The sequence below is a fragment of the Plectrocnemia conspersa genome, unplaced genomic scaffold (assembly GCF_051122295.1).
Source record: "Plectrocnemia conspersa isolate PC_06_02 unplaced genomic scaffold, ASM5112229v1 ptg000009l, whole genome shotgun sequence".
NCBI classification, from domain to species: Eukaryota; Metazoa; Arthropoda; class Insecta; order Trichoptera; family Polycentropodidae; genus Plectrocnemia; species Plectrocnemia conspersa.
In genome coordinates, this window is record NW_028277173.1 from 10425570 (window position 1) to 10439091 (window position 13522).

General features: G+C 32.0%; 1 protein-coding gene across 2 annotated transcripts in view; it reads right to left on the reverse strand.

Moving 5' to 3' along the window:
- eIF5B (eukaryotic translation initiation factor 5B) overlaps nucleotides 1-13522 on the reverse strand; it is a 78082-nt gene that overhangs the window by 62717 nt on the left and 1843 nt on the right. For both annotated transcript variants that reach the window (XR_015810770.1, XM_088192921.1), the window contains exons 5-12: nucleotides 13211-13480; nucleotides 12923-13141; nucleotides 12741-12854; nucleotides 12443-12670; nucleotides 8869-9051; nucleotides 8644-8805; nucleotides 8443-8573; nucleotides 8239-8371 (exon numbers count right to left, since the gene is read on the reverse strand). Coding sequence is in view for 1 of the 2 variants with exons in the window: in XM_088192921.1 (XP_088049047.1) it covers nucleotides 8239-8371; nucleotides 8443-8573; nucleotides 8644-8805; nucleotides 8869-9051; nucleotides 12443-12670; nucleotides 12741-12854; nucleotides 12923-13141; nucleotides 13211-13480 (1440 nt within the window). In the remaining variant the exon portion in view is untranslated. The remainder of the gene's footprint in view (nucleotides 1-8238; nucleotides 8372-8442; nucleotides 8574-8643; nucleotides 8806-8868; nucleotides 9052-12442; nucleotides 12671-12740; nucleotides 12855-12922; nucleotides 13142-13210; nucleotides 13481-13522) is intronic.

Consider the following 13522-nt stretch of genomic DNA (forward strand, 5'->3'; position numbering starts at 1 on the left):
TTTTGAACGTTCGACTTTCGCACAATTTGCTATTTCGCACATTTAAAAAAAAACAAATTTTTTAAATTAAATTTTTTTTTAAAAAACGTTCTGATAGCGGTGAATCTTTTGCTTCAATCGGACGTTCGTATGATACAAACAGGTCTACGATATGTTTAATTTTGCAAAATAAAAATATAATTAAGGAATACGTTCAAAATTGTGGAAAATAAAGATATATTTCCACAATCTTTAATGATATGTTTCCAAAAAAACACAGCAAAAAAAAAAAACATGGATGAAATGGAAAATCTTTGTCATCGTAGATCGATGACCAACATCAAAAAGATGTCCCTCTGAGTATTTCAATTATTCAAGCAAAATTCTTAGTTTGCACAAAGATTGGAAGGATATATTAAAAAAATATTTTAACACGGTTTTTCAAGCAAGTAACGGTAGGTTTTACAATTTTAAAATGAGGTATTCTTTTCATAATATTAAATTTACTGGAGAATCGGCTGATGCAGATAAAAATGCTGCAAAAGAATTTATTTCCTAATTATCCAAAATTATTGAAGATGGAGAATATTCCTCTAGCCAAATATTTAATGTAGATGAGACAGGTTTATTTTGGAAAACTCTTTAACAATGAAAAATATGAATGAAGCCTTCGCGCACCTTGACAAATTTTTAAATATTATGGAAGATTGTGCTCCCAATGGAGAACGCATATTTCAAGTTCGTAGGGCGATCAATAAAAACATAGCATGTTATAAAATACTATATGAAGAAAAGAAAAAGAATAGTGGAAAACAGTTAGCTCTTGATAACTTTTCAAGGGAAACACCCGCAAACCCTACTTAAACGCCTCTTAAACATCTTATATTTACTTGATAAATAAATATTTTAAAATACACACAATTTCAATTTTTTTTTACTTCCCTCGACTTTCGTACATTCAACATTCGCACACATTTTCAGGAACCAATTATGTAAGAAAGTCGAGGGCCACCTGTGTACCGATTGCAACGCGTTGTTGAGAATAAAGCCCAAATTAACAGCAACCAAATGAATCTTTTCGGCAGTAGGAATAGTTAAAATAAAACTTAGCACTTATTTAATACTCTTATATTTAAAAAATAAATAGTTCTGATACGTTTCATTGTTAACATATAAATATGTATGTATGAACAGGTGGAATTAGTGAAGTAATAAACATACATGTTTGTAAATTATTGTCTTTAAAATAATCTATAAAAAAATATTTTCGGGATCGATTCGAGACTGTTTTTTCTAGATTTTTTTTAGGAATTAGTACATGAATAAAATTACAATTGAACAATTAAAAAACCGTACTTAAAAAATAATATGAATTACTAATCGTTACTGTAATTACCAATAGTGACGTAGTTCTACAAAAATATGCACTGGAACACTACTCCCTTTTGGGGTAATCAACGAGACTTCAGTTTATGTGAACCCGGAGACGAATGTCCTGATTATTTTATTTGTTGCGTTGTATTTGAGTTGTGCAGTGTACTATCAGTGACTATCCAATTAAGCTCAAATAAATTTTACCATATCTTCTAACAAATCGTATCGGAACGACGTTCCGGCCCCACAACACTACTGATTGCCAATCATTCTAATTATCTGCTTGACTTGAAATTGTGTAAAATATACACCATGTATCGCGTCACACTGTATATTATATGTTCTCAATAAGAACAAACACTCTTAGAAAATGGTTAATTTATTAAAATTATCGTTCTTCTTTACATTTTACAACACATTCAATTATCTACGTCCGGCCGTCAAGGTGTTAAGGCTGACGGTTTAGCAAAGAGGGACAAGCTTCGATGAATGAAAGAATATTGAATGAACGAGCGAGAGCGAAGAATGAATGAACGAGCGCCGCCAAGTGTCGGGGGGAGGAAGCACTAACGACGCAACGTACCAACAGGGGCGCAACCCAAATCTTGTGAATGAAACGCGAGCGCAAGGGGTAGTCACGTACATTATTACTACCGACACGGGTAAAGGGTGTGCTGACACAGTGGCGTGGATGTAAAAACTAAACACAAATTATATTTTTGAAACATTTAATTTATACCAATTTCTATCGATATACGATTTCATAGACCATCATTGAAATAGGCACAGCACTCAATTTAAATATTTTTCTCACATATTACACATATTTTCTTTTATTAATACAATATACTTTTACCCGAATTATCCGGGCTAAACTTGAAGAGCAACGGATAATCTAAACTATGGATTTTTATTTGGTTTTAAGATATTTACAATACAGATAATCATTTTTTTATTTATTAAAAAATCTGTGATTCACGTTTGTTTTTGAGAATTACTCAATAATTTTCGAATATCAGTATATTTTTTCCCAAGAGTTATTATATAGTTATATTCGAATCCTCTTTGATAGATGTAGTCCAGTAAAGTTTTAACAGAATTTAGTGCCATCTTGTGACTAATGTAATTGTTGGCATCAGGGCCGGTACTTGACATTTTGTCACTTGAGGCTAAAGGACAAATTTGCGCGCCTACAAAGTTTTAATAATATTAATCCAAAATAAGGTATTACTTAAATTTGGAAATAAAATGGATTTATTGATAATTATATTATATATAAAAATGTCAGAACACTATAATAGTACAATAGTAGTAAAATGTTTTGGACATACTAAAAATAAAGTGATACCAACCTTAACAAAAAAAAAAAAAAAAAATGAAATAAATTTTTTTTTTAACTTATTTTGTAGCACAGTTTACAACAGTTATAAAGTTATAAAAACGGTTTGGTGATTTTTCCGGACTGGATTATTTCGGACAGATTTTTGCGGAAAGAAACTTTCCGGACAATATTTTTGCGGGCACTGATTATTTCGAACAAAAAATATTTTATTAAAAAAAATGCAAGTAAACATTTGGAATATTGAAGTTTTAACTACCGAGTTCAATGTAGCAATCAATTTGAATTAAATCTAATGAATCAATAGTTTTACTTCGTGTAAAAAACGCAAAACTACGGCAATCTTGAGCTCGTCTTAATTACTTTTTTCTTTATTGGAAACGTATTTTTTGTCTAAATATGTTCAAAGGGGTCTTAACAAAACATAAATGCTAATTCGTTTCTAGACTACTTGAACAGTTTATAATGAAATATATTCTCATCAATAAATATATGACACATAGTTAAATCAGACGGTCGATGGCGGATCATTTTTTATATCACGAGTTGCCTCTGAAGTATTGCAGTCGCCGAAGCGTAGTCGCTTTGCCATGAATGCACCGTGCTCGTTCCCATGAAACCGTTTTCTCAACGGAGCAAGAAAGAACGTTTACGCTGTCTGCCCACGAAAAAAAGAAATATATATTTGAAGTAAAAAAACACTGTCCCTATGAATGATTTTTCCATTACAATGGAGCGATCAGATAAGGCAAGAAAAGAAAGAAGGGAAAATCGTTCAATGGACGGGTAGATCTGGAGTAAAGCTAATAACCAGCGCGTGATCGAAGATCGAAGATCGACAACACAAATTCCCGATACGACCTAGTCCTAGACCTTGCCGCCTAGACATGCGAGTGTAAAATTAGTGTGAAATTCGCGGCACACAGCTCCTTCGACTTGCCCCATTGTGGACCAATCGAAATAGATGCGCGCATGCAATTAAGAGAAGATGGAGCACAACACGCGCACGTGGTCTATTCTGGAGTGCATCGACGAGAATAGGCAGTGGGTCTATATCGGGTCAAAGTCGGGGACACACGACAACAAAAATTTATGCAATTTCCTAGAAACGACCGATCCGTAGTACGTGCGGTATTGTGCCGTAAACACAATCAGATAAGCTCGCTCCATTCATAATTTCGACAGATTTCAGTGAATGGGGGAGGAAGCTGTGAAAAAATCTGTGCGGAAGCGTATTGAATTGCGACCGGAAGCCGGAAGTTGACGGAACAGATTTTCGGCGTTGGAAGTTTTAAAGCCGGATGAATTTCATGGAGGCGATAATGCATGTGGAGGTGCAACATCTGTCGTATTTTACACATGCATATTTTACGTACAATAACTGTAGAACCAGCAAGTAAAAAACATAACTAAAGACTATGTTAATACCTATATGTGGTACATATCATTTATTTCTGCATGATTGTGCGTTTTTTACTGTTTGTCATTATCGAAAATGATGAGGAGCCGACAAGACACGTTAATATGTAAAAAGTGCTTCCTGTGATTGTTAAAGTCGTCTATAAACATCAAGATCTTGAACCTAAATTAAGAAAAAAAGGATAAATCGTAATTATTGATAAATCACTAGAAAATTTTGTTTTCTTTGTGTTATCCTGTTTTAGTGTATGATTTATTAATAATTAATAAATAGCAATTTATAAACTGAAATCGATCCAAATTCTTGCGTTACGATACGTGACAAACTTCACGAATCACAAATCCAAAAATACGAAACAAAGAAGAACAAAGCCTATTTGGATTCACGGATCGTAGTGTGGAACGCCGTGGTTCCGGTGATTTCAAAGCCGCGATCGCTCTTCCAAGAAGAAGAATAATAATTTATACTTATTCCCGATTGTTCTGGGACATTACTACAAGGTAAATGAATACATAAAAAGTATGTCTAAGCCACTATTCGTTGTGAATTCGTGTGCTTTTGCCTTGAAAAGGGATTCCGTGAAGAATGCATTGTCTACGAAGGGTTCTCATTCAAGGTGGGTCCCGGCCGGATTTCCACTTCCTCTCGGTCAGCGTTTCCGGTTTTGAAAAGAAGATTAGGACGGAATAGCTAAATAATGGCGTTCGAATAATTTAACCGGAGATACGGTCCCGCATTGTGTGCATTCTGGAAGTCTTCGTGCACAATCGGCCATTGTTCGACAAATCATCCTACGATATTTTTACGACCGTCGCGTATTTTTATTGCTTCGCGAAAGGGACTTTTGTGTACCTTCGAAAGTCGGCTCTTTCAAAGGTTGTCATAATCCCCGACGTTGGCTCCGAGAAGCGTTGGTGATTTTCAAATTGATTCAAGACAAAACTGCGGATGCACATAAAATATATGACCCCTGTTTCCTGTTGAAGGAAAAATCTTTTCGAACAAGCCAGAAACACGCACAGCAATTTATATATAGTTTTTATTTTATGTTATATAAATTGTATGAATTCCTAGCATCCAGTGTAACTTTCCGAGCCTTCCAAGATACTTGGAAATTGTTCGTATTTAATCGGTTGGTACTCAAAAATATTTTGTTTTGTTTTGGCGAATGCAAGGTGAAATATCTATTCAGCAAATTAGTATGTATAATAAGCATACATTAAAAAATATAGCTGATCCTATCAGCGGCTGAGCTCGTCGAACAAACCTAGCGGCGGTGCATGCGAAAGCAAGCTAGTTTTTATTATTTTATTTTTATAAATATTCACAGGATACTTATACATAAACGTAGCAAACGAAAAAAATAATATTGAGCTTAAAATAATGAATATAATACAATAAAATACTTTTTATCGAAAAAATTAAATCAGTTCTTCAATAAAAATTGAGAATTGAATTTTTTTATGATAATAGTAGTAATAAATAATTGCCAAGCATTGAAAATATATGTATATATAAATCAAAATATATATACAATACGACTTTATTTATGAAATAATATCTTAGAACAGCGGATGAGCCGGTCGTATTATATGTTTTTATATAGATTTTAGCATATTTATATTAGAGATGGGTCACCCGATTGATGTTGTGATATTTTATAATAATATTTTAAATGCAAATAAATAAATATCAAGGAGTTTGTTGAAAAATATTATACATGAAGACATTCCCGGCTGGTGAGATATTTTCCCTTTCGCTCGCTCGCGTGTTAAGTGACTGAGAGATAAGAGCGTGCAATTGCACACACTTATCTCTCACTCACCCTCGTCACTTAACACGCGAGCGAGCAAAAGGGAAAATATACCACAAACCGGCCGTGCATGATGAGTTACAGTAATAAAATAACTGTTAAACAAATCGAAAACCTTGACAGAAGTTTACTAATTATTTAGCATAAAATCCATGAGAATTGAATAATTGCGTCTGTGTAAGACGGCAAACTGTGTCGAACTCGAATTTGGTTTTTACGAATCAATTTTATTATATTTAGCTTCAAGTTTGTATGTATTTTGTTGTGGCCCTTTCCAATGACTCGGTTTAGTAAGAATGTGTGTAGATAATCCACATATCATGTTTATATTTAAGTAATTAAAATATATATATATATACAGCACCCCCTAATACACGTAAATCATAAACTTAGCTCCGTTAGAAAAGGAGTGGGTTTTTATCTAAATTTGTTACACAATTTTACGTGATTATTTAATATCCGATATATTATCACAAATCCAGCCGAGTTTTTTTAAGATTGTCTATAGCATATTAAACTAAACTAAATTTCTATTTAACTACTTAATTGTATCGGTATCAATCAATGGTGAGCGAGTGAGTAGCTATTTGCGTTCCTTACGCGCCCCACATAAAGGGGGTGTGGCTAGCGCGGGTGCGATATAACAATGTTGTACATACCAAATAATTTTAATCTCAGTCCCGTTCGCTTTGTAGCTATTCGACTAGTTCAAAAACAAATTTGTTGAATCTCTTGGTCGATACTGGCATTTAAATTGTATAATCTTAAATGTTATAAATCAGGCATACAAAAAATATATCGAGGGTGGAATTTATTTCACAATAAACTAGATAAACATTTTTTCAGTCGGCTTTATTTCTATGTATTTATGTATGTACTTCAGAATGCCATACTTTTGTTTATCTCGCGTTTCATAACACAACAGATATTTCGGCTTTTTTGCGCGAATGTCGTATGCTAAAACTTCCAGCATACCATATCGCGCGTTTGGAAGCCAACAAATATGGTTCATTTCCGCTCATAAATATGCATGAAGTGATTTATGTGTCACATTCTCGGACGCTGCAATCTTGAATGAGAGATTTGCGCGAACAACACAAGCCAGCACATGGAGCGAGATGCTATTGTTATGCGATTATCCGGCGAAAAAGGCCTGGTGCGACGTTTACGCCGAAATTGAGACGTCTCATTTGTCACTAGATTATATTAGGATTTTTTGTTAGGTTTTCCTTTTTATTTGAAACAGTATAGATATTCTACAGTTATTATACTTCATATTTAGATCCATATCTGCCATACGTGTAAGTGAATGAACAAATTTTGCAAGTGAAATAACTGTTTACTACATTTCAATGAATTAAAATGGACCACAATTTTCATGTCCTTCCAGTTGTTTAAATAACGAAAATAATTCATCGGTCACTAGAAAAACTAATGTGCAAGATTGTTACATATCTAAAGATGTATCCATACCAAAACACTCCTAAGTAATTTGCGGCCGAAGGCGTTGCAATATTTTTAGAACTCCTTATCAGTATACATAACATTCCCACTTTTCAATAATAAAAAAATCTATAATTATTATCATCACTTCTATACAGACCACAATAAGGGTGTTATTAATCACGTTTATTGCATTTTGAACCACTTTTAGAAAGCAATATATCCATACATATACACATATTCTTTCTAAAATCGGTTTTCAAACATAAGATTAAAGGGTAAATGTAGCTCGAAAATGTGACAGTTGTAATGTAAGTTACTATATACATATATAAATACATTTTTTCTTTAAGAAAATACTAATTGTCTAAAATATGGTTTTCTCAGTTTCCACGAGTTCCTAATAAATTAAAAATTGAGATAGTAGAGCCATCTATAAGCGAAGTTTACAAATTAAACGCAGTAATTTAGAGCAATAATCCAAAGATGTCGCCCATGGAAATCTTTTATATTTATCTCTTACATATTGCATTGGAGAGGTTTAGGCAAGTTTTAAATTTGCAGTTCTTTATATTTACTTTAAGAAGTAAAGGGGAAAAATCATTATTTAAAAAAAAACAAAATTACCTAGATATTTATGGGTTTTTTACTTTTAAGAATTGCATATAAAATGTGATTTTTAGGCTTTCAGATTTTGCAGAAAAATTCATAGGTGACGAGTGATATAAAAAAAGTTAGGTATCGCTGACTTAAAAGTATCCCATGCCTTTGTTTAATACATTTTTCGATAATATATGGATATTCAAGATAATAACATAAAGAAATACTAAATTTGAACAAAGCTCGCATAATAAATAAATTTTTACTTACAGGTATTTTACTTCCTTTCAAAAACTCTAAAAGCGCCTCGAGCGATCCTAAAGTAGACGCTTGAACATAAACGCCTCTATCAGATAATTTAATACTGGACAGTGCTGATTTCAGCTCTTTCGAAACTTGTTCCCTATAAAAATATCATAACACAATAAAAACTTTCAGATTATTGAATAAGGAATCAATAAACACAAAACACACTTCAATACATCGATTTCATCAGGTTTGTGAGCGACTTGAAGATTGAGACCCGCCACTGCCTTTTCGAGATCCTTAGCTGTGATTTTAATTCCTTGTGCCGCAATAACTTCTTTATGTTCAATATAAGCATTCTAAAAAATGATTAGTATAATTTAAACGTGTTTTATATACAAATATAATATTGTAGGATAAATGGCATACTTTGACTCTCAATTCTTTCATAGGTTGCGGCATAAGTAACGATCTAATTTGAGTAACTATTGGACCATCTGTTCCAGCCAGAACGACTGTGTCACCTTCTCTGAGAATGCCGTTGATTAGGATACAATCGATCGTCATACCCAATCCGGATATCGCTTTGACCTTAAAATAATCATTAAAAATAAATAAAAAAATTATATTAAAAATAAACATCGTATTACTTACCTCAAGTACAGTAGCTTGTAACGTATGCGAAAACAACAAGCGCTTATGAAGTAAATTTTCACAGGATTGGATAATCATCGTTAGAAGATTACCCATTCCTTCTCCAGTTACGGCCGAAGTAGGAACCAATGATACGTAAGTACGAACATCAGGATTTTCATAGAATAAAGCAGCATTCAAACCCTTTAAATTAATATAAAATATTAGCATGCGTCGCATTAAGATGAACCATGAATTGAATACAATAGAAAACCAAGACATAAAACTTCTCGAGATATGTAATGTACAACGGTAGGTTAGCAACACAGTCAGTATGTAGAGAGCAACAGATATAGTTATAGTAAATTTAAACAAGTAGCATTAAAACCATGGAGTAAGATTCACTTTTGTTATACATTGACTTTTAATATTTATTTATAGTGTTATGATCGACATTTCGAATGGTTTTTCATATATATGACAGATTTTGCTGTTGGCTATGAAATCGGTATTTTAAATTTGGTACCACTTTCACACCACATTATACCATTGTAAGAGTGCATTTTTGATATTGATTGATAAAAAAACTATTTATGATACCTTTTAAAACGTATCAAGTAATCAGCGCCTATTATTATAAATAAAAATTGTACATATATAATTTAGGATCGCAGTTTTTTTATTATCAAATGTTGGATGAGAATTTAGGTGCGAACTTTCCACCTTCTCTATATAAAATTAGTATTGAATTTGTTATATTATATTTAAACATCTTATCTACAATATATAATGACAAAGATTATTAGTAATTCTGGTATTGTAAAGAATCGGTAGTAAATATAGTACTATAATCTGCTAAGAAAAAAAAGAAGTGTACACAGATTCTCTGATACCCCTAAAAAAGTTTCCACAACAAAAGCTTCACGCGACAAATGCTCCGCACGCCATTTAGTCCAACGCCATAACGTCCACAAACAAAATACTCTTTTGCAGATTACTAAACATAAGTAAGACAATCAAATCAAGTCCGGTCACGGATTACAAAGTTTATTGTGTAAATGTTGAATTCTTTAAATTAAAAAAGAACGTAATAATTATACAAAAAAACATATACACTAATAAAACATAGTACAACTTAATACTTCCTTAACTAGGTATCTTTAGCTTGCACGATTTAGTCATTTAAAAATAATAATATGATTGATCATTGTTATTTTTTTATCAGATAACCTCATAATCATATTGTACTATTATTGCTAATAGTACAATATGATTATGAGGTTTACGAAATATGTATTTAACTTGTTTCCTCAAGTTAATTTTTAGTATTTAACCGTGTAATAAAAATATGAAAAATAGTATCGTACTGATTATAATGGCAGACTTACATATATGCGTTAAAATTTACTTTACCGTAATTGAAGTTTAACCAGGGCATCGAACCATTATTTTCTCGTTCCAGTTCAATTAAAAATATCAGTTCGGTTCCGGAATAAATATCGGTTTTCGGTTCAGGGTCACGTTTCTACACTGGTCATATTTACATATGACATTTATAAATAGTATGTATTCATTTATTTTTTGAAATATTATTAAAATTATTTTTTGTTCTTTCTTCTTTGTTGTTATTTATATGAAAATGAATAAATAAAATAATTAAAAATAAATTTAATATTTTAAGATTATCTTATCGAAATTTTTAAATTCGGAGTCAGAGTCGGGAAAAATTTCCAATGACTCCACAACCCTGCTTTCAACACTAAAATGTGTTGCTGGAGCTCCTAAGACCACCATTGCAATTTTGTATCAATGAGGATATGTATTTTTATTTTCCTCTCAAAATTCTAAAATGTTTTTTTTTTCTGTCTAATCTTTTTTGTGACTGCGTGCTTGAACATGGACCGAACCTTTATTTTTTCAGTTCAGCTCTGGTTTTCGTTTCAACAAAAATAACGGTTTTTCCGGTTCTCGGTTTGACACTCTGATTTTAACTTTCTAAATTAAAATGGCTAAAAATGAAACCTTTGGTGTTTTATTTCTTATTACCAATACACAAAATTCCAAAATAAAACTATTTTTGGACCAAATATGAAAGCGAGTTTTTTGAAATCTGCAATAACATTTTATTGAATTTTAGAGAGAGATTTAGCATTTAAAAGAAGTTTTTAATGAAAATAAATGGTAAATTAAAAATTAGTTTTTTTCAAATAATTTTTTATTAAGTTGACGACAAAAATAAAATATAATAGTTAGTAAAAATAATATAGAAATTGATTCTTAAAAATACATAGAAAGTAAGCAAATGATATAAAAAGGTTTTATTTAATAAAATTGTTGCAAATTTCTAAAATAAACAGAAACTGAAAAACTTACAGAATAATTAATCACGGGTAAACAGCGTTTGAAGTATATTCTCCTTGCAGAAAGTATTAGAAATATCACGGATAATAATTTGGAAACTTATGTAAAAGGAATAAACTACAATTTTATTAAATATTTGTTTTCTAATTTGTTTACTTTCTACCGGCGGTGAAATACTTTCCCTGTCGATCGCTCGCGTGTTAATTAACTAGAGTGAATGAGAGATAAAGGCATGCAGTGCATGCCTTTATATCTCATTCACTCTAGTTACTAACACGTGAGCGATCGAGTGGGAAAGTATTTCACCGCCCGCCTCTGCTTTCTATGTATATTTAAGATTCAATTGTTGTAATCTTTTTACTGTCTATTATATTTTATTGTTCTGTCGTCAAAGTAGTTTTTCTTTTTATATATTTTCATTAAAAATTTTTTTTAAATGCTAACTCTCTAATTCTCTATCTTATTTCGTAAATCATATGGTACTATTGATAAAAAACAATCTGATGATGATGAATGCGTAACGCGTTGGGCACGCAAATATAATTCTATCGATTTTCGTAAGCAATGTGAATTTAAATTTTTAACGTTTAATAACCCATTTGATTTATTACGTATTTTAAGGTGAACATGTGTATACTTAATACATCGATATTGCTAAATACATATATCGTAAACCTAGTAATATCATAACATGATAAATCATATGATACTATAAGTAAAAAATTAATCTGTTGATAATGAATGGATAATACATTAGTCACACATATATTATGTAATTCTATTGATTTTCTAAAACATTTGTAATTAAGGCACTGATAAAAATATACCTAATTAAGAAAATATAAAGCTGTTATGTTTTAACAGCTATATGTTTTTCGTATAATTATAACACTCATTTTTAATCTAAAGAATTCGACACTCAATAAGCTTTGTGTTACGCGATCTGATTTGATTGGTTTACTTATGTATAGTAATTTGCGAAAGAGTAATGTAAAAATTTTCATAACCCCTCCATTCCTCGATTTATTAAGAAATCATTTTAAATATTTGGTTTGTGGACGTTGTCGTTGGACCAAATGACGTGTGGAGCATTTGTCGTAACACGCCTAAAAAATGCTACAATGGTAACCCACAAACAAAAATCTCAGAAAATATTATATTGCTTATCTACGAATGTTGTAGCACCTCAATCTCAATTGCCTTTTATAGTTTACATTCAAAAGTATTTATATACCTGTTCAGCAAATTGAAGGATGACTTCCTTAGTCCTAGTTTCAAATTCGCTTTGAGTATTTGTATGTTGAGCTTTGATTATATCTTTAACATCCTTCCTCTGAGCACTCTGCCAATCATAGAGCCTGTCGATTTTGTTTAAAGCTACGATAAATGGAGTCTTACGAGCTTTCAAAAGGTTCAATGATTCAATGGTTTGAGGCTCTAAACCATGCATAATATCAACGACCTAAAACGTAATTACAGCACCATTAGACACAACAATAAATTTAAGAGTATTTAATAAAAAAATGAGTTACCAAAATTGCAATATCACAGAGAGAAGAACCTCTGCTTCTCAGGTTGCTAAACGACTCGTGACCAGGTGTATCGATGATCAAGAGACCGGGTATCTTAAATTCTATTAGATTCACCTAAAACATACATTAAAGTAAATATTCATCAGAAAACATATCTATAGATTATAGACTCAAAGACTTACTCCTTTCACGTGACGCGTTTGATCTTTGATGTTTTCAATTGGAACATTTGTAGCGCCTATTTGTTGAGTGATACCACCAGCTTCTCCGTCTTGGACGTTAGTTCTCCTTAGCTTATCTAATATCTTAGTCTTGCCAGTGTCTACGTGTCCTAAAACGCACACAACAGCAGCTCTCATCGATGATGTCGATTTCTTAGCTTCGTTCTCCTCTTCTCTTTTCTAAAAATATCATATTTGCTATGGTAAATTATCTTATAATATCATCAAGATAGCAAATTAATAAACAACCTTTATTCTAATGAGAGCCTTTTCCCTGGCAATAGCAGCAGTTTTCTGTTCTTCTTCATTTTCACTAGCACTCTCATCCTCGCTTTCAGATTCATCTTCTTCGCTCGATTCACTCTCCTTTTGAGGTTCTTCTTTAGGTTTAGCCACTACTTGTGCAACTTTTTTGACCGGCGCTTTTGTAGAAGGTTTAGATTCCGCATCCGATCCAGCAGATTCAGCGTCCCAGTCTTTGATCTCGGTGTCTTCTACTTTTTTAGTCACAGCCTCAGTCTAAGGAAAATAAAATTAAAAAAAAATTATAGCATTTATATT